The sequence below is a fragment of the Uloborus diversus genome, chromosome 9 (assembly GCF_026930045.1).
Source record: "Uloborus diversus isolate 005 chromosome 9, Udiv.v.3.1, whole genome shotgun sequence".
In the NCBI taxonomy this organism is placed as follows: domain Eukaryota; kingdom Metazoa; phylum Arthropoda; class Arachnida; order Araneae; family Uloboridae; genus Uloborus; species Uloborus diversus.
This window is the reverse complement of record NC_072739.1, coordinates 61,671,325-61,693,320: the sequence shown is the minus strand read 5'-3', so window position 1 is coordinate 61,693,320 and position 21,996 is coordinate 61,671,325. Positions and strand designations below refer to the sequence as shown.

The 21,996-nt window shown below is 30.9% G+C and overlaps 1 protein-coding gene across 1 annotated transcript; it reads left to right on the top strand.

The window, feature by feature from the left end:
• Positions 1-17: 17 nt before the first annotated feature.
• LOC129230260 (arrestin domain-containing protein 3-like) lies at positions 18-21,779 on the top strand. Its single transcript, XM_054864661.1, has 8 exons — positions 18-276; positions 1,371-1,443; positions 5,711-5,858; positions 8,252-8,354; positions 10,523-10,779; positions 14,178-14,376; positions 18,131-18,276; positions 21,729-21,779. Exons 1-8 carry the CDS (start codon positions 18-20, stop codon positions 21,777-21,779), a joined length of 1,236 nt encoding a protein of 411 aa, XP_054720636.1.
• The last annotated feature ends 217 nt before the right edge of the window (positions 21,780-21,996 follow it).

Genomic DNA, 21,996 nt, shown 5'->3' with positions numbered 1-21,996 from the left:
TTGTTATCATTTTAAATATGGGTAAACTGAGAGTTTTTGAAATCGTTTTTGACAATGGTAAATCAGTTTACAATCCTTCGGAACTTGTAAATGGAAAATGTATTGTTGATTTACGCGGGGACATGAAAATGAAAAGTGTAAGGATAATGATGCGAGGAGTTGCGAAGGTGCATTGGACAGAATCAAGAAGTACTGGGAATCGTTTGGGAGCTTATACTGAACATTATAATGCGGAGATAGAATATTTTTTGAAAAGACAAGTCCTTTTTGGATCTGGTAAGTATTCCCTGTTCTGTTTTGTGCTAAATATTTGATTTTGTCCCGATTCAAGTTTGTTTACTTTTGACAAAAGTAAGCAAATTTGGTGTGTGCTAACGTGAATAAGGATTCTATTCCATCCTCAAACACTTGGGATAAGAGGATAAAACATCTGTAGCATGTCAGATGAATAAAAATACTCCTATGCGACCGATATTCAAAGTAAAATTCTAATTGTTCATGGTATGCCGTCAAATGTAGCTTATCTAAAGTTACCACTTTTATAAAATATTAGAAAATTATCTTGAAAGAATATTGTGTTTCATTTTGACACCGTAGATTTTCAAACTTAGAAGCCAAGTTTAGTTCCTAAAATATTTTATCACCCATAAGCACTGATCCAGAGAGGGTTATGGGAGCGTGGTCCCCATTTAGTGATGAGAAACTGAGCCTAAATGCCTAAAACTGAGTTTTGAGCACTTTATTTGAAAAACATTTCCAAGACCAATTGTTTCGGATTGAATAGTGCTCTTTTTGCAAGTACTTTTTCATATTTTGTAAGTGACGCACTCATTACCACTCTCCCCTACATATAGATATGTTGCGCCCAGCATAAGCGTCGCTCCAAAGTTTGAAAGCAAAATTAGTAGAAAACTAAAATGCAATTTAACATTAAACTGATAAGATATTTAAGAAAATTAGTTATCATTAATACAAATAAAGTTTTGTAATTACCGTGGCAAATTTTTAACAAAAAAAAAAGAAATAACAATTTTTTTCTCTGCCAGCAATATCTCAATGCTGGTAAAACTCGGGGGATTCAAATTACGGTAAAACCCCTCCTGACAGACACCCCTCTTATGAGGACAATTTTTGATTCCCCGATTACAAGAGAAATAACATTATTAAACCCTGTCGTGTGGACATCCTTCTTATTGTGGACAAAAACATGTGTCCCGTTAATGTCTGCATTAGAGGGTTCTTACTGTATATGCGGTCATAAATTACTTTTTCGCAAAATCACATGTGATTTGAATAATTTTTTTTTTATTTTTAACACCTCGTTTATTTTTTTCCCCCTTTTAATTGTATATGATTTTTCTTACACTTAGAAACTGGTGACGGAAGAGAAGTTCTTACAGAGGGAAGACATGAATTTCACTTTTCATTCCAGTTGCCTTCTGGGTAAGAATTTCTTTTGAGTTATGACTTACTGCAAAGTTTCGCAAACTGTGGTCCGTGGACCCCCAGGGGTCCGTGTGTCCATGCCAGGGGGTCCGCGGTGCTATGCAGCTAAAAGGTTAAATATAATTGAGATTGGATGATGGGTAACAGTATTTTGATTCAAAAGGAAAGCACATTTATGAGGAATAAAAAAAATCTTGCTTAGCTACATGCAGGAAACAGCAGCCACCCCTCACCCCCTCATCGGAACTCAACACAGTACTCATTAATTAATTTTGTGTGCATGACTTAACACACTAAAACTAGGCTAACAGTGTTTTGTTCACTAACTTCAAAAGTTCATTCTTATTACTAAACTTGTTGTAGAAATTTGGTGCTAACAGTTTTATTCCTAATTGAATTGCAAATAGAATTTTACTTCTGTAACTCAAGATGGTAATGAAAGAAATGAAAACCAGTCAGAGCTCTGAAAAATATATAGGACAATAAATAAATAAATTTTTGAAGAAAACGTAAAAACATATTAGAAAAAAATAGATTAATAGTGTCAATTTTTTTTTTTTTTTTTGCACGGAGGGAGGGGCGGGGCGAAGTTCGTAATTTTTCCAGAGGGGGTCCGTGGAGGTCTGAAGTTTGGGAACCTCTGACTTACTGTGTAAATCCTAGTGGTAGAAACACAGGCATTCTCTAAGACACTGATCATCTTATGCAGAGGAATTTTTGAAGCAGGGTGATATTGCTAACCTGCTAATAATGTTCTAAACCTGGTACTTCAGAAATTTAATTTCTTCTTTTAATTTCTAACAGAAAATAAAACAATATTAAACTGCATGAAATGAATATACAGTTCAACTGAATTGTGAAATTTGTAAAATAAAAAAGCAAGTAAATAGATTCCATGGAAGCTTAACTCCTGTGCTTTTTATTTTCAATGAATTTTTACAGATTAGACAAAAAAAGTTTTTTTTTTTTGATGCTCTTGTAACTCTAAAATATGTATGTGGGCCTGGACCTACATACCCGCACAGGACCGGATTTGGAAGTGTTGGCCCTGGGGCAACGAAGGAGTGGAGGCCCCTAATCAGGGTTCGAAAAGATCATTCCTATATTTTCGAAAATATTCGATACTTTGATATATATCTGATATTTTCGACCCGTGAAAATTAGGATATTTTGTAAAAATTTTACTGTGGGGGCCCCTTTCTTGTGGAGGCCCCTGGGCAGTTGCCCCGCATGCAATCCCCTAAATCCGGCCCTGTACCCGCAGACCCTGCAGTGCGGTGGGACGCACGGCCCAAAAAAATACAAAAATGAATTAAAAACACCTGTACTAAAAAAATTTTTAAGTTAAAAATTTTTGTTGAAACATTTTCCAAAAAAAAATGTTTGGACCAGTTTGGATGAACCAAAATCCTAAGAATTTCGGTTCACTACAAAATAAAAATCTGAAGATACTACGACATTAAAGCAAATGAAATAAAAGTAATTAAATAGGCAAAAATAAATTTGTTGTAGTTTAAAAGCAGGCAACAATCAAGATTGATGAAAATAATTAAAGGAAAACCCGCAAATTGCAGCCATAACCAAACTTGTAAGAAATAGAAAAAAAAATGCTGAATTATTTATCAAATTATGCCAATGAAATTTTATGAGATAACTTTTTCAAATCCGAGATCTAGTCTCTAGGGGGGTAATATTTTGGATATTTTTAAAACTTGGATTGAAATTAAAAGAGTTCGGATGAATATCGAACAATGTCAAGTTGTTTACACTTGTTTCCCTGCTGACATAACTTAAAAATGAAATAAATTTTAAAAAATCAGGATTAAAAAACCCACATAACTACCTTGAAGCACTTAGTGAGATAAGTTAACAATGAGATAAAAACCTCAAATTAATAATAAATAAGTAAGAAGATTGAAACAAATGGAATTTAAAATAGTAGGTAGAAATATCTCCTCCTTCTACTAATCTCCCATCTGGTTAGGACAAAGTCATATCAAGCCTAGAAAACCATTCACATTTATTAAGTCTTAAACCTCCAGAGGCAAGGTGAAGATATCGTCCCTGAACAAGCAGTTGCCCCCCCCCCCCTAAACAGTTAAAAACAAGCATCAGTTAATGGTTTAAAAAATCATTATGGGGGGGGGGGCTGCAAGCAATCCAGTAGGTAGTTAGGGGATCTGCTGATTTTTTGAGTTTCTTCACTTTTACAAGATAAGCTAGTAAAATGATGCCAAAATGAGAATAAAGCCTTTTTTAAAACATTTCTTGAGCGAGAGGATAAATTATAATCAGCCGCTCAAAAATTAGTTGTTAGCATGTTGTTTTCTTACACTTGCTAGTATTGATGTTCGTTTACATTGGCAAAAATAAAATTACGCACAGATACTTAATACACCGTAATCTGTCTTTGCAGAAAAAAAATCCTCATTTATGATTGGAACCAACCTTTTGAAGGAAACGTGCTTTAATAATGACATCTCGCCATAAGCATTTCATTAAAAAACCGCAACAAATTTGTGGGTTGATTGTCCCATAGAGGAAGGTCGGTCGTAAGGCAGGGACTTTGCGTTCAGCACTAATGAAAATCAATCTTTTTTTTCTAAAAGGGGATACACATTTAACTTTTTTTTTATACATGCCCAATTGAAAAAAACTAACTGAGCTGAAAGAATGTCAAAGTATTTTTTTTTTAAATTAAGTGCTCACATTTTGTGGTTATTATGCACAGTTCTTAGTAGAGAAAGCATTTTTCGTGTATTTATTTATTTTGTGGAATCGTACTAATTTATTACTGTCTATAAATTTATGTGAGGCTATTAAAAATTAAGTAACAGAAAAAAATACATTTGTTGCTTTTTAGCCTACTTCATTCTTTCTTTTTTTAAATGTAAAATCACTTCGAGATTTGAGTGTAGTGTTTCAGTTTAGACATTAAACTTTGAAAAGATCAACGTGAACTAAATTATCTTTACTAATAATAAAGCTGAAAGTCTCTCTGTCTGTCAGGATCTCTGTGACGCGCATAGCACCTAGACCATTCGGCCGATTTTCATTAAATTTGGAACAGAATTAGTTTATATCATGAGGGTGTGCACCTTGAAGCGTTTTTTCAAAAATTCGATTGTGTTCTTTTTTTATTCCAATTTTAAGAACAAAAATATCATAAGATGGACGAGTAAATTACGAAATTATCATAACATGGAACCATAACATGGGCACAAGCCAATTGGCAAGGTACGAAATTATCATAATGTGGAACCATAACATGGGTACAAGCCAATTGCGGAGAAAATTCACCATACATTATTTGTAAATATACAGGCGAACCAAAAGACCTTTTAATTTTTCTATTACGGGCAAAGCTGTGCGGGTACCACTAGTTAAAAATGAAAGCACTAATTCTGATTTAATTGTATTCTTAAACTTGTAGTTGTCTAAATTCAAAAGTGAAAATTTTGAGTTTAAATCTGTATTCCAAAGGTAGGCAAGTTGTTAAATGTTTAGGGATATTCAAACATTTTTCTAATGTAATTTTATTTCTACATCCCATAAATGTGTCATTCCATGAAAAAGTAGCCACTTTGTCCCGCACATGTCGGTTCATATATGTCATTAAAAAGTACTAATTTTATGAGGTAACAAAAGTTTGTTCATTACCATTTTAAACTGATATTTTTAATGAAATATATGAGGCATCACATGCTGGACAAAATTACCATTTTCCGTGGAATGGCCCAAAAGCTTCATATAAGGAATGTATAAATAGCTGCGACAAGGCTTTTTATTTTTGGAGTTGAAATTATTTGTGGTGTATACAAATGTCTATTATCCTGAACTCAGTGCATTTTATCCCTTAAGATTGACAACCTTCTTTAAAATCTAATTTTGCTTAAAAACCTGTGTAAAATGTATTTTTAATGCCAAAAGTAATGCACAAACATTGAACATTCTTCAAGGAGAAATAATGATAAAAAAAAATACATGGTTGTAGCTTAAAAGAAGTGAAGTGTTTTCCTAAACTGAAATAGGTATGATGGTATGAATAATTATGTGTATGCAATGAGAAAATGGATGTGAAAATTTTAATAACATTTGAGGAAATGTTTTTGAAATATTTTATGTTTCATTGAAGGGAAAAAAGAGGATTTAACAGAAAACAAGATAAGCAAAAAGCATTAAATGACATTTTTTCTAGTCAACATCTTTTAACTTTTTTTCTTTTTATTATTTAATTCATTTATTTGTTTATTTATTTTTTCAGAGGTATTTCTACTTCCTTTGAAGGAAAATATGGCAGCATACGATATTGGTTGAAAGCTGAAATGGAAAAGCCATGGACTTTTAATCACAAAGCCAAAAAGGCTTTTACTGTTATTTGCCCCATTGACATTAATCGAAGTGAATACTTGGTAATTATCTTGGATGCGTTCATATTTTGTTAGATTATTTCATTTACTTTTTTTTTATAATTATATTTCTCCTTAATGTTAAAAAGTTTAAGTTTTTGATAGTATGATGTTTGATGTTAATGTTATATTTTCATTTATTACTTTTCATTTATTAATAATGAATGAATACGAAGTATATCTGTTGAAACCCTGAAATTTTGTTTTTTCAATTGTTTTTATCATACTAGGTTGATATGTTGTATGAAGTATTGCCTGCACTACTCCTAGAATTTAACCTTATGTAATACTTGCAAAGATTTCAGTTGCTTTAAATAATAAAGTAATATATTTTTTATCAAAACTAATCCTGCTGTTCTAATTGTTTTTGAATGAGTAACATTTTGTTGAATTTCCTTTATCTTAAATTTTGAAGATCAATTTGTTAATGTTTCCATGATTTTTGAAGATATGAATTAATGTAATTTATTAAACATATCTTAGAAGCATTATTGCCAAAGTACACTTATACCTTTGATAAATATGTTTTTTACTAAATACACTTTTCATTTTTTACCTACAAATAAACTCTTAAATGCTTTTTTCCTACATACAAAGGGACCAACGAAAAACTTTGACTTATCTGAAATTGGACTTATGGCTAGTTTTGGTTTTCAACATTTTGATATTAAAACCATCAAATATTTTCATTAATATGTACATATAACAGACAAAATTGGAGAACTTAAAAGTTTTTAAACACAATTTGCACAGTTTAATCAAAATTATTGAGAAAAAAAATCAAAATTCTGGTCTCGATTTCAATACTGCTAGAACCACTGGAATAGAGCTATTTCTACTCCAGAAAAGGTGCACATTTTCATTCGTTTCAAATTCGGATTCATTGATTCTACTGCTTTAGAAGTTTCTCTTTTTCTTTTAATATTGTTGACAGAGTATATGGAGGTATTCCTCATTTCAGTGCAATATTTTTCTTTTTCATTGTTGGATTCCTTTCAATGTCATAAATAAGATTTACTTTATTTTGTAAATCCAAGGTTTTTAGCTTTCGCTTAGACATCTTTAATGGCAAAGAAAACTCACTTTGTCTTTCAGGAACTTATCAGCAAATGATCGAACTAAAGAATTAAGGGAAACGCATCTTAACTTAGGCCAGCCTTTGAATAAGGGTACAATCAGTTGACTTGATAACTTGACAGCTTAAAAGCAGATTTGTTGTTTAGCAACATGTCTAAGTGTAAACATCTTAAGACCCTAGTAAACAGAACAGTACAACAAAAGAAGACAAGTTAACTCATTTCTGCACATGTAACTCATTTGTCACACATTGGCTCAACTGGTGTTCTTGCTTTTGAGGTCTATTGTGCAGGAATTGCAAGTGTGGGTGAATTAATTTTTCACTCATAGTCACTTGTGACATAAATTGCTAGTCATCCTTTAAAAAAAACTTCAAGTTAAAGGAAGTTAACTTCGAGATATTGAGAATAATTAACATGGAATTAAAATCATAGGGATCAGGATTTGATATAAACTTTAAGCTATGGTAATATTCGAGTTATCGGATTTCGATTTATCTCGAATGGACTATACTTCCATTTTATATCTGGGACAAGAAGAAATCAAGCAATAACCTTTGTAAAAAAAAAAGAAAAGAGTAACAAAGTTTTTAGACCAAATACAGTTTTCTGGGTGATATTTTTCAACAAATGACCTGATGCTAATTGTGGTAACTAGTCTTTATCTGTTTTCCCCAAATTTGCAAATGAAGAATGCTATTATTTAATTTTTTGTTCGCATAAAAATTATTTTTTTCAAATGGAAATTTGAAGTACTCTTTATCAATTTTGTCAAAATTACATATATTTTTCATAAAATCTTATTATTTTTAAGTTGCTTAAAATTTCATATACGTGCTTCAACTTTGAAATAATAAATTGCATGAAAAATGTTTGGCGTGTTGAATTACTCTCCAAATTCCACATTTTTTTGTGTTTTTTCTTTTCTTTTAATTTACAATTTTTTATGTGTGAAATTCTTTTTCTTTAGTTTAAGGCATAGGTTCAATTTATTATTATTATAATTATCATTTTCAATTTTCATAGGCTTTTTATTATTGCTGTTTGCATGCTGTATTTATTATGGAAAGCAATTTATTCTGTCATTTACAGTTTTTTTTTTAAATAATGCCTAAGTTGTGAGGGTGTTTGTTTCTTTTTTTTTACTTATAACAAACATTTTTCAATCAGGTTAAAATAGTTTTACAACAATGCCTGGTAATTTATTATTCATTCTATTTTTGTTTGTAATGTATGTTGAATTAAAGTCCAATAGCAAGATGCTGCTTTGAAACATAAAGTGAATATTGGAATTGTCAAAAATAAAGTTGTTTCTTTTAGGTTCCTGTGGAAAATAATATGGAGAAATTGTTGTGTTGCTGGTGTTGCACTTCTGGTCCTATTTCGTTATATGCAAGAACAGACAGAAAGGGCTATTGCCCTGGTAATGTAATCAATTTGATTACAGTATATTTAGTGTAAAATTTCTTACCCACCATCAAATTTTAGGGCTCTATTTTTTAGACTTTAAATGTTCATTGTAAATTAGTCACAGCCAGGGGTGTTCCCAAAGGGTATATTCCATATACGCCGTATACTCTCAAACGTTTTTAGACAGATAGCATTTAACCTCAAGCTTCAAAAATTGTCAGATTATGACATATTATGTATATGATTGCTTACACATATTGTGTGTAATGGATTATTGGGAATATTCCCTCAGAAAATGTAGGGGAACATCACTAGTCACAGCTGTTGCATAGTATGAGTGGATAGTTCATGCAAACATGTAAAAGCAGGGCTAGCAAGTGCCCTAACTTTTTTTTTCAAGTATCCTAAAATTCCTAGAATTTTCTTTATATTAGTCCTCATTTTTTGCATAAATAGAAAAAGTTCCACTTTAATTGTGCAGTTGTTATCCTTCTACAATGGGGTCATTTCCTTCAGTCAAAAGTAGTACTTTTAGTCACATAATTGAAAGAAAAAGCAAAAAAAAAAAAAAAAAATAACATGGGCCCAGAAAATTCTTTCATTTTCCCAACAGATTTTTTAATTAATTGTTTAAAATTTCCGATTTTTCAAACAAGGCGTGGTCTTGATGACATCACAAATGATGCTTTTTGGCGCACCGTGTTTCCACGTTATAATAATCAAGAAGTGAATTAAAATTGTGCTCTACGCTTGCTATCAATCATATCGTTGCCCATACATGTGAGTAAAGATGCAAATTAAATATTTTGATCTGTGAATGACAACACAATGGCGTTTCATCATTTGTGATATCATCGTCAAGAAATGTAAACAATGAAAGATCGTCGATTTAAGTAATTTTTTTAAAATATTAAACTAAAACAAATTATTTAAAAAATGGTTAGATCCTATGTTTTTAAGCATGTTTTTTCAAAAAAAAAATACTTTTAAAATATTGGAAACAACCCCATTGTGTGTGATACAAATCACTTGTCTTCGGGGGGGGGGGGGGGTCAAGAGGAGAGAGGAGACAGAAGATAGGGTTCAAACAAGTGATTGTTATTCTGAATCTATGCCAAAGAATTTTGATTTGACAAAGTAAGACATCGTGCATGATATTTTTCTTTGAGAAGAGAAAATTTTGCACTTAAGCTCAAAAAGGGGAGTAAGTAAATTTTGCAATATACTTATATTGTATGGTAAAATGAACAAGAATTGCTCCCAATTTTACTTTAAGAAAAAAGGAGGGGCAATCCGTAACAAAGTTAACAAAATCAAAGCCTATGCTCAAAATAATGGTGTTTTTTTATGCCTCTTGACATTATGCCTCTTGTTGTCCTAAAAATTTCAAAAAAGTTTGTCAAAACTAGTGTCCTTTTTTTTTTTTTTTTTTTTGAAATATTGACTCCAATCCTTGTAAATGTTATATTTATTGAAATGTACTCAACAATAAACGTTAAACTGTTTTTATTTTTATTAGTTAAAAAATGTGTGTTATGTGTGCTACAACAAAAAAAAGTTCTGAAACAACAAATCAAAAGCATTTGTGCAGATTGAATATCTCCTACAAGGCTTGAATAGGAACTTCTGTCTTTCGCATAAGATTAACACAATCCTCAAGCCTCTGCAACTTATTTTGGATTATACATCTAAACCATTCTCAGTATGCCAGGGTACATATCCAGCAGAATGGTGCACTTCCAATGCGTGCAGTAGGATCATAACTCAAAAAAATAAAAATAATATTAAATTTTGAATCAACTATTTACTGAGCGCTTCCTTGTGTATGACATGGTGATAAATTTTAAAGTTGTTTATTAGACACAAAATTTATTTTCAAGTTATCTATTGATTAATGTGCAATTTTTAATATTTTTTTCCCTTCTACAATATTAGTTATTCTAAATAATCAAATTAGCTGTATTTACTATTCCCCCCCCCCTGCATTGTTGAGGTTTTTCCTCCTACATCTGTTTTCCACCGTTTATGCGCCAGGTTTCTCCCCCATTATTTAAAAGATGAACTCTATTTTCTCTTTTAAGACAATGAAGCTCGAATTCAAGAAATAATATTATCTTTTTGCAATGTAACTCAAGCACATATGATGTTAACAAATAATGAAGTGCGTCTTTTTAATTTTAGGTGAATCAATAGCTATCACGGCAGACTTCGAAAACCTCTCTAGCCGAACAATCATCCCGCATGCTACCCTTCATCAAACTCAGACTTTTCTGGCTGGAGGAAAATCTAGAACTCGACATAGCAAGTATACAATTGTTACAGGATTGGCAATACAACCCGGGAGAACGACCAGCTGGGATGCTCAGCTGCTAAAGATTCCTGCTGTTACTCCTTCAATTATAAATTGCTGTTTGATACGTGTTGACTATGCAGTTAGAGTAAGGATGTTTATTTTGATATTTATGTTTGTTTTTAAATCATTTTGTTTACTTTTTGTTGTAGCATAAAATTATAGAAAATGTATTGCAGAGGTCCCAGGCTGTAATATAAGGAAAAATAGTTTCTATACTTGCTTAAAAATGGACGTTAATCACTCATTTACCAGGGGTGCCCATTAGGAGAGCGTCGTGGCACAGACTGAACAATTAAAATTTTTAGCAAGAGCCGATAGAGCTACTGGTTTTAAAGTGGAGTATAAGTATCATTTTTGCACATAAATAAGGGGTTTGGATGAATATTTCAAACCATAAATCCCAAAAACGCAACTCTAAGTGGTTACTTAAATAGAGGACAAAACCGCCCCTTTCTGGATCTGGCCTAAGGATTTTTTTTTTTTTTAAGTTGATGCTATTGCTCTTTAGACATTTACTCTTTATAAATTTTTATTATTATTATTATTATTATTTTATATTATTACATATTATAAACATCTGGTCACTGGATTGTTTTCACTTTTTGGTTTAAATAATTTTATTTCCACCCTTGACTAAGTTTTAAGTAATAAATATATTAAAATGTAATCCTTAATAAACTCTGTTGATTTTGTGCACTTTTTATTTATTTTTATATGAATATTATTTCAAATTAAAAGTTAATACACATAAAATTTATCTTTTAACCTCCTCATTTCAACTCAGTGTTACAGCTACTTGACCATAATGCTACTGGCTGTGTTCAATGCCAATTTAGAAAACAGCTACTTTTTATCACTGTAGATGGAGTGGAAAAGAATAGGAAGTTAAGCTTCTTTTTTTCATTGATGCTCTACACCTGATGGCAGATTCTTGGAGAAATGTTATACAACCATGTATCTAAAACTGTTGCAGAAAGCTGGATAGAATACTGGAGTGATGTGGTGGCATTTTTTTTAAAAAGGAAAAAAGCTTGCTACTAATGATCTGGTTTTTGGGACATCACATTGAGGTTTTTAACAATGTCATAAACATCAATGAAGTACCACAATGTTAATGTTAGTCTCATAAATTAGGATATACTTTTGGCTGAGAATATCATCACAGAAGTAAAGTAAAAATGCAGGTGCAGAAAAGAATTTAAAGAAAAAAGTGCTTAGTAAAACTATTACAGTTAATAAAAGGAGAGCCAATCTGTTTTGTGACAATAAGAGTAAGATTGATCACCCTAATAGGTTATGCTACTTAATGTAGTTTGGAAAAGCTTTTGCATAAAAGGTCCCATGTAATTTCAACTTTGGCTTCATTTAACTCAGAACTTTTTCCTTTGTTATTTACATCCCACCTTTTGCATTGCTTTATGTACTTTTCAACAGAATTATTACCAAATCTTGAACTAACAACTTTTTGAAGTAATGGGAAATGCAAATTAAATGAAATATAAATTAAACACAGTTAACTTTAGGAGCATATTTTCTTCCCAATAAAACAATTATCAAGCTGCAAATAATGTAAGTTTTTTTATGCATTATTATTTATTTATTTATTTTTCACTGAATGTGGAATTCAGATTTAGCACTTATTTTCTGTGCCCTGAGCATATCTTTAAATATGATTCCATCTTGTTAGCTTTGATAAGCTAACCTAGAGATATTAGTGAAAATATCAATGATGAAATAGAATTCGAATAATTTTGCATGCTAGCATGAAGAAGGTATTCGCTTCTCAAGGAATAGAATGAAATACAAATGTTGGGTTTAATTTCAGCCAATGTTACCTAGAATGGTTAATAATTCCCATATTGCAACTGCTAATTTGAAAATTAAACACCAATTGTTCATCTTAAAAAATGAAATCACTTGACTCTTTTCTTTTGCTGAAAATCAAATAGCAATCTAATATATTTAATTTTAAATCCAAAACAAAAGTTTTAATCATGTCACATAAAACTAATTCTTTTAGCATTCTCATTTATGATAACCAACTAGAACAAAATTTATTAGCATAGCATTGCTTGAAACTTATGTCAAATAAGTGTTCTTTTACCATGTTAGTGTGTTATTTTATTATTAGAAATGCACCGAATACCATATTCTGCCGAATATTCGGTTAAAATTCTAATCGAATGTTCATCCAAATACTGAATACTTGATTATAACCTTCTTAACTCTTATGATTGTATCATTGTTTTATACCAATATAAAATATTCTCCTACTTTGTGTATTTTTGTGAAATTAGAATGTATTTCCTTTTAATGTCCTAAATCGATCTACATTAAATATGATTGTTACTTTGAAATAAATAAAAAGTAAATCTTTTCTGAGGTAAAAGTAAATTAATAATAAGTAAATGGCTAATTTGGTTTACGTTTGTCTGCAATTCTGCACAACTTGATAATTTATTTATTTCTGGTCCTATGATTTGATAACTGATAATCATAGTAACATTGTAATGTTAGAATGTTGCATTTATAACCCCCAAACCCAAATTGCTTAAAATATCATTACAATTTCAGGGTTGCCAACTAACCCCATTTTATGGAGTTGCTCCGCAAAAATGGTGAAGCTCCGTGGCTTCTTCAAAAAAGTTCTTTTGCTCCGCATTTCTCTGCTAAACGATTTCAAGCTTAAATTTTGTTATTTTAACAAAACAAACATATAAATATGGGAAATTAAAGATGCTTATACTCAAAGATTGAAAGCCTTTAAAGCTGTTTTATTAATTTTAAAATAGTTATTTTTATACCTCTGCTTAAAATGATTATCAAAGCTCTAAAACAATAATAGATAAGTGGTTTTAGCTATTTTTATTGATCTTTATACAAAATATCAAACTGTTTTCAGAATTTTAAATTGCTCCTCAAAATTGCCACGGATGCTCCTCAAATTGTTTCTCCAAGGTTGGCAACCCTGCAATTTATTCAAGGCTCTCATGCTATTTTAGTAACAGAACAAGTGATAATATCATCTGATTGCTGAATTCTTTATTTTAAAATGTGTTTGAATGTGACAATATTAGTAAGTAACAATTTGAGTTCATTTTTTACTATGGAACTAAACTATAACTTTTATTCATTGTATACAAAATACATTTTTCACCAATTGTCAAACATTTAAATCTGTTTACTACAGTGAAACATGTCTGTAACAATACTGTCGATAACAATAAACCTGTCTTTAACAATAGTTTCCTTGGTGTCAACCAAAATAATCAAATTGCCTATAATGATAATCTGTCTATAACAATATTTTTTCATGTTCCAGCAGTATCGTTGTAGACAGGTTTTACTGTATTCGGTTGCTGAATATTACAGTATTTGGCAGAGCTGAATATTAGGTGCATCTCTGACCATTATGTAATTGTTCTTCCCTCTCTTAAAATTTTTTGGCATTGCAATATTGGTGAAATCTTTTTTTTTTTTTAGATATCATTACAAATTCCTGGAGCTTATAATTTAAGTATGGATCTTCCTGTACTTATTGGAACAGTGCCATTGCGTCCTAACAATTATCGCCATGTGACACCTTTATTGGAAAATGTTCCTGAGTCAAATGACAACCACTTGTACTATCAACCAGCCCCTCCATACAGTGAGCTTGACCTTTCGATTATCCCAGTGGAACGTAAGGCATTATGCAATCTCTTTCACTTTACCATTTGCGTCTGCTGAATGTGTTTCAGGTTAAATTTGTTATAAGAGGTCCAAAATTTTAAATATGATTGTTGTTTTAAAAAATTAAAAATTTTGAAATCCAAATTTTTAGAATTTAGACTTTAGTAGAACTAGTGCATTTCCCCGATACAGCATCCCATCTTTCATGTGCCAACATTAAGGCGTGGATGTCAATGGCACAGGCAAATTTGATGCCCAATTTCCATCAGATGGAGGCACCTGGGCCCTCTTTGATGCGAACCTGCACTTTTGATTTTGCCTAGGGAATTCAAAGCCAAAGGAATACCCAATGGATCTTTTACGTGTCACATAATAATGTGGCATATGCACTGACAATTTTTTGCATCTCGAAAATCCACCGACTGGCTACCTTAGGTCAGAATCCGAACCCACTGAATTTTTTTGTGCTTTAATGTCATTTAAAATTTCAGATAGCTTTTTATCTTTTTTTTTTTTGACTTGAAAATAGTCCTTGGCAATTTTTAGAGAAATGAAATTTGATTTGAAGGAGTGAAATAAATGAAAATAGTGAAAGGTGATGATTTGATTCAAGTGATTGATTTGATACAAAAACTAACTCCCTGAGGATGAAACAAATGCTTACAAGAAAAGAAGTAATATGTACTACAGTCTGCACTCGCTCGCTCGTTATAACGACCCCTGTAGTCCAAACAAAATTGATCGCTATAATGAGAGGTCGTTATAAAGTATTGCATGTAATATGGTCTTTTTTTAATGCACTCATAACTTCTTATCAAGAAAATAACAAAATTAATTTTTTAAAAAAAATTTGTTAGTTTCTTTCTCTTTTTAAAAATTTTATGCTTCAATTTTAGAAAGTTGCCGCTTTTTTTGACTTTTTCAAAAAATATAATTTAAAATATCTTCCTCTTGTGTGCGGTTTTCATCATTTCTTTGACCCTATACCAACAAATAACTCTTTTCAATAGAAATATTTCTCCTATAGATATTAGTTTTCGAACAGTTAGTCCTGAGGATAATACAAAAAATGAAACCTAATTATGAACGTTATATTGGTATGAACAGTTCAGTTCAGACGCTCTAATGGACCGTAAAATAACGTTGTATCTATAGAATGGGAGATGGGACTTCATGCATTGGTCGCTATAACAGAAGGGTCGCAGTAATAGGAGGTCCTTCTATAGAGCGTTGACTGTATTTTGATTTTTTACATTTAGAGTGTTTGACATTTTGTATTTAAAAAGCAATTATTTTTCCCCTATTTTCCACGATGCTAAATTTTTATTTAATTATTACATAGAGTTTGCATTACTATTATACATAGCCTTTTCATACATCTTTTGAGGCGTTTCCAATTTTCAATGCATGACATATGCTAGTAGGCATTAAAAATATCTCTGGTTCAACTTATAGCTGCTGATATAAATTATTGTATGGATATTTTCCAGTGGCTTCTTGGCTTTTTAATTTGTTGCTGAGCGTCAGAAGCACAAAGCTTTTTTTAAACTGTAACAGGGGTTTCTTGTAACCAGAAGATGTGTGTATTATAATTTGCCACTTTTTCTGTTCAATGGAAGGTCACAATGACCTCCCAAAAATTTCCTTGTTTGATAAATTTTGTCTGACGATTTGGCAAAGTTGGAGACAGGAGTTCAATATTGCATATTTTTTTTTCTTAGTATCTGATGTCTCCTCTCATTCTCATTAGAAGCAGTATGTGAGCATGTTCATGTTTTATCATCCGGAATTTCAGTCACTAAATTGAGAACTTCCCCCTCTCAAAATTTAAGTCATGGACGCCCCTGTTTGTGAGTATAGTATTCCAAATGTGTTTCAAGCGAGAGATGCAGAATAAAATTTGCTATGTCTGGAAGTTTTGCAACATAGTTTCTCTGATAAAGAAGATGTCAGAAATTGTTGAAATATTAATTGCAATTGGAATCTATACTAATAATATAAAGCTGAAGAGTTTGTTTGTTTGTTTGTTTGAACACGCTAATCTCAAGAACTACTAGTTTGAATTTAAAAAAATCTTTTTGTGTTGAATAGTCCATTTATTGAGAAAGACTATTCGAAAGTATTCATTATTTGATGGAAAGCATTTACTCTAAATCTGCTATATTTTTAAGTAATTGTATCTAGTGATTGCAATACCGGTATACCGAATGCCGGTATTTCAAGCAATTTTGCAATACCAGTATTTGCAGAGATTAAATGCCAGTATTTTTGGTATCAGCTGAAAATAGTAAATAGCTTCAATTAAAGAATTTTCAATTTAACTTTTTAAATATCTACTTATATTTTAAATGTTCATTTCTTTTTCCATGATACAGAACTAAAATCAATCTATTGATGTAAAAATTTGGCTTCAAAAGCACAGTTGAAAGATCAAACAAAAGTTGTGGAAAGATTGAGAAGAATTGCATTTTTGTGCACCATGTTTTTATTCTTTGTATTTCCCTGATCTCTCACTTTCCTTTTTGTGAAAGTTAATTTCGAGTGTAATTTTGAATGTATTTGTTCTATGAATAATTTATTCCAACCATCAATCCCAGTAATACTTCATGATATTTTCTTTAAATATTTTTCTCAACTGTACTGAATTTTGGCAAAAAACCTTTTCTTTTTTCTCAAACAAATAGTAATTTGTTGCCACCGGTATTGGTTTGTTGTCATCTCTCCCTTTATACTTGTCAAAATAATATTTAAAAACTGTATAGTGCCTTGAAAATTTGTATAGAAGTTAAACATAATCATTTAAAATATATTTTCAGATAATTGTATAGTTATAATTGTAAAAAATTTTGGAAAGAACACAAAAACGAATAAGAGAAACTAACAAGATCAAATTTAGTCAAGTTGATCTTAAATCTCAAACCAAAGGGCTAACAACAAAAATCAAACAGGAATCTCTTCTGCTCAAGAGAAAATGATGTTAATATTGGAAAAGTATCGTATTTGGGAAAGAAATTACAATTAACTATAAATCTAAAAAAAATTATAATAATAATACACACAATACAAAAGAAAAACACACAGAGAAGGATTTTTCCATAAATAACACGCAAGAGACCAAATTATTTGAATATGAAGGACTTCTGGAAAGTTAGAAGAGGTGTATCACGCATTGTTAATAATACCACCGACCTGCCTGAATTCAGGAAGAGTATTTTCAACTGTTGGAAAGTTGAGCACCAAATGAGTTCCAGGCTTAGAGGCAATTCACCAGATGCATTATGTTTTTTACTATCATTGAATTTCTATTATGACATTTGTTACTGCATTTTATATGTGTCCACAATATGTTTTCATAAATACAATTTTTGTACAAAATTATGAATTTTGGTAACAAAACAATATGTTTTCAAGCATTTTTTGAGAAATTTCAAATACCAGTATCATGGTATCAGGTTTTAAATACCAAATACCGGTATTGAGTTTTTGTCCGGTATTGCAATCCCTAATTGTATCCTTGTATGTTAAAATCTTATTATAGCACTTTACATAAAAATTACATTTGTACTTTTTTAACAACTTGACATGAGAAAACAACTAACTAATTGCAAATATTTGAGCATCTTTCAGTTATTGTATATGAATAATAACACCAGCATTGCAAATTTCTTTGATTGTAAAGAGTTATAAAGAGGATCTTTATAGTGTTAACGCTGAAAGAGAACTCATTTATTTATTATAACTAATTAATCCTCTGCTCTTTGCAGCTCCTCCCACATATGCAGAATGTGTTGAGGGTTCTGTCGACATAGCAGATGATGATGACGACAACATTATTGGTGACACAAGATTTACACCCATGTATGCATACGTACATAGTTTTCAACATCAGCCGCCTCCAGCTTATTCAGAGGTAAATTTTTGACTGATTTTTTTGAACTAAATTTTTTATTGCATATTTATTGCTAAAATAAATTTATGACTTACTTTTCCAAGTGTTGACTTACACATAGCATAGCTGCCAAGTATAGTCTGAATCAGGGTTGGCAAAAACCCGGGTTTTTTTAAAAAAGCCCATGGACCCAGGGTTTTTTGGGTTTTTTTTAAATAAAACCCAAAAAAACCCAACTAAAGTTGGGTTTTTTAAAAGAAATGTGGGTTTTTTTTGTCTTTCTTTAGGGAAAATGTGGGGTACTTGTAGCATATTGTAGCGTAAGTATATGGACAAAGCGCAAAAATTATCTTCGGGTAAAAAGCTGGAAAACTAGTTAAAATTCAGCATTTTATGAAGAAAAGTATAAAAGACGAAAAAACCCAAGAATGTTTAAGTTTCAGATTTTTTAATTTTCATTATTACCAACAGTTAAGGCAAAGTTACTTCTCGGGTGATAAAATCTATTGTTCGTTTTTAATTACTAATTTTTTTTTTTTTTTTTTTTTGCATTTTACTTTATAGTATTTCATTTTTTTATGCAAAACTACTGTAGAACCTCAATTAGTTTAAATCCTTTTTTACTGAATTCCAGCTTAATCAAGACATTTCTTTGAATTTTATGTTGCCTGTTTTTCTATTTCTGTGTACAGGGTAAGAAATATTAAACTTTTTTGTAAAATAATGAAAATACTGTACCTGTTCTGTTTTCTGTCGACCGTTTGAAAAATCTGTTTATTTCTAAAAAATTTACCTTGTGTTTATTCAAGATTTGTGACGTGTTGGTTAGCAGAAAATAATTTACATGAAAGCCTTTTAACTAGATTAGTTTCCTCTGTACAATCTACAAATATTGAGAAAATCAGACGTGACAAGACTTGGTCAAGATAATTTGAGTTATTTATTGACCAGAAGAAAAAGTTAAATACATTTATTTAAAATCTTTGAAGTATTTTTTTGATGCCGTTACGAGTTAAGAAATACTATTAAAGCTCAAAATTCATTTTTTATGTTCATTGTCTATGGTGAAGAACAAATAAAAAAGAAGTTTAAATTGTAAAAGTATTTAAATTAATTAATTTTTTTTTAAACTTCTCATAAAATTTTAAAAAACCCAAAAGTGGGCTAAATAATGGGTTTTTTTAAATGGGTTTTTTCAAAAAAACCCATTGGGTCCAACCCAATTGGTTCCAATTCGGCCAACCCTGGTCTGAATGCAAAAAATATGGCCTCTGTCAATCAAACAAGTCCATTCCTTAAAATGGGTCGAGAAGAAAAAAGGCGGTGTGCCATATTTACAAGTTTAATGACACTTTGTATCAATCCACTTCTGTCATAAAAAATTATTTGTTGTGTTCTAAAAAGAAAAAAAAAATCTATTTTTGAAATAACTTTAAGCAGAGAAGAAAAACTGTTAAAGCATCAAAGATGCAGATAAGAGTAACATGCTGATAGCAAATTGAATATCAGAAAAGAGATGACAGTGTAGCTAACCATTCGAAATTTACTGCCTGCAAATTTATTTTACTACATAATAATTTATTTAAATTGAGATTGCAGTAAATAATCTTATCTTGAATGAAAGAATTTAATTTTTAATTTTGTTTGCTAGTTAAACTTTGTTGATATTTGTTATTATTATTATAAAGCATATTCATAATTTTGAAGAGTAATTCTTACGATTTATAGAATCAATTGAATTGTGAAAAAATGTACTCCTAATATATTTTTGTTATGTGATTATTTATAGTTGAAAAGTGAAAGTTGTAACAATAATTGATTTAGTTGGTAAAAAAGTAAGAATGACATGCTTTGCATTATTTATTGCAATCCTACTTTCGGTAGTTTTTCCTTCAGGTTTCCTCAGTGTATTGCACTTTCATACAAAAAGAACGCTTCTGAAATAAAGCTTAGACAAATACCATGTCCTGACTGCAAGACTTGACTTGGGGTTTCCCGGAGTTTCACTGATTTTATTTGTGTACTCTAAAAATCTGTATATTTCTGAAAATAACTTTTTTTTAAATCAACTTCAAATTCAGTAGACTGAATTGCTTAACTTGGGAAATTTGCATGTGTGCTCTATACATGTTGTGTTTGGTAAACGCTCTAATTGTTTCACTTAGGTTTTAAATTATGTAAACCAATCAGCTTCATGTTAATAATTTTGCATAATAAGCAGGATTGCCCATTCAACTCAAGGGTTAAGTGCCATCATCCAGGGCCCGAATGATTGCAAGATCTTCTCGGATTGGTTTGCCCTGACTTGCTTCCACATCTCCTAATAAAATCAAACACTCTCTGAAAGTATCTCCCCCCAAAAAAATTGAAATAAATTTGTTTTATGTGAGAAAACTGCTGAATCAGCTGAATGCTATGAGCCTTTGAGAGCAAAAGTAGTGTAATACAAGAAAACAAGATTTTGAGTAATTGAATGGTTTGGTAGCTACTTTTGCACAAAACACTACTGTACTTGCATTTTATGATTACTGTCTATCGGTAAATGGTTAAACCTAGACTTAACCTCTTTCGCATTAGGTACAAATAAGTTGAGACTAATTTCTGATGGTGTAAATACGAATTACCAATTGATTACCCCAGTTTTGCTCTCAGTTGCTCACACAGTGAAACCTCATTACAACAAATACCAATACAACAAAATATCCGTTATAGTGAACAGAACGTTTGATCCCGCTTTAAAACCCATTAAGATAATGTATAAAAAACATTGTTTTAACAAACCAATTTTATTCAAAAATTGGTTACAACGAAATGTTCTTCTCAACGTCAGTTTGAATGTTTTTTACTTAATGCTGTTTTCTAAAACTGAAAAATGACTTTTACAAGTCGTAACATGAAAACTCTGTTTGTACTTTCGAAGCAGAACCTTTCAGGTGAAAATTGGCTCAAACTGAAACGTAAATTGATGTGTGACAACAAAAGTCAGTGTCTAGCCATGCACAGTTGATTTCTGCGCACCAAACGTAAGGCACCCTGCGAATTCGCAAAGTGGGTCAGCAAGTTTTCAACTTTTCATAATGACATTCTCATATTAGAATATTTTATAATGTCCTTTGGGACCAATCTCTTGTACAAAATATGTATTCTGTGAAGACTACCAATGAATAAAAGTTTAGTGTTCAGTATTTTTCTCTTTGTTTTTTCAGAATAAATAATGTGTTCAGTTATATTTTCGATCATTAGTAACGGTAAACATTGTAGATTTAATTATATTAGAGAGAGGGCAGATTGGTAAAATTGACACTTTTAGAAAATTAAAGTTTTAAGACGATTCCATTAAAAGAAAGATTCTGTCAAAACAAAATATTTTATTGGTCTCTTGGAGTTCGTTGTAATGGGATGTCACTGTATAACATTAATATGCTGTATGTGCATTTTGAACTACTTGTGTAACTACGCTTTTATCTTTTTAGGTTGATCCTCAACAAGCTAACGCTTTTACTTATGAAAATGAAATCAGATGAAAGTGACCGAAATCCATATATTTAGATAAAATGATTCAAAAGTATTGAAATTGTACTTCACACTTCAAGGAAATGTAACAGTGCTTCCATAGCTTGGTTGTGGAAAAGAATCTGTTGTGTACATGGAATGGCTAGCTGCTTTAAGCTGTTTTGAAAGTTGTGGTTGATGCTTCATAAATCTTCCTTGTTTCTACGATCAAGATGTGATTATGATTTG

What these genes read in the sequence shown, in the direction of transcription:
- LOC129230260 (XM_054864661.1), top strand. Translation starts at nt 18, where the DNA reads ATGGGTAAACTGAGAGTTTTTGAAATCGTTTTTGACAATGGTAAATCA. An exon ending in TCATTCCAGTTGCCTTCTGG is followed by an intron (nt 1,444 to 5,710) that starts GTAAGAATTTCT and finishes TTATTTTTTCAG; the next exon opens with AGGTATTTCTACTTCCTTTG. An exon ending in GTGTTGACTATGCAGTTAGA is followed by an intron (nt 10,780 to 14,177) that starts GTAAGGATGTTT and finishes TTTTTTTTTTAG; the next exon opens with ATATCATTACAAATTCCTGG.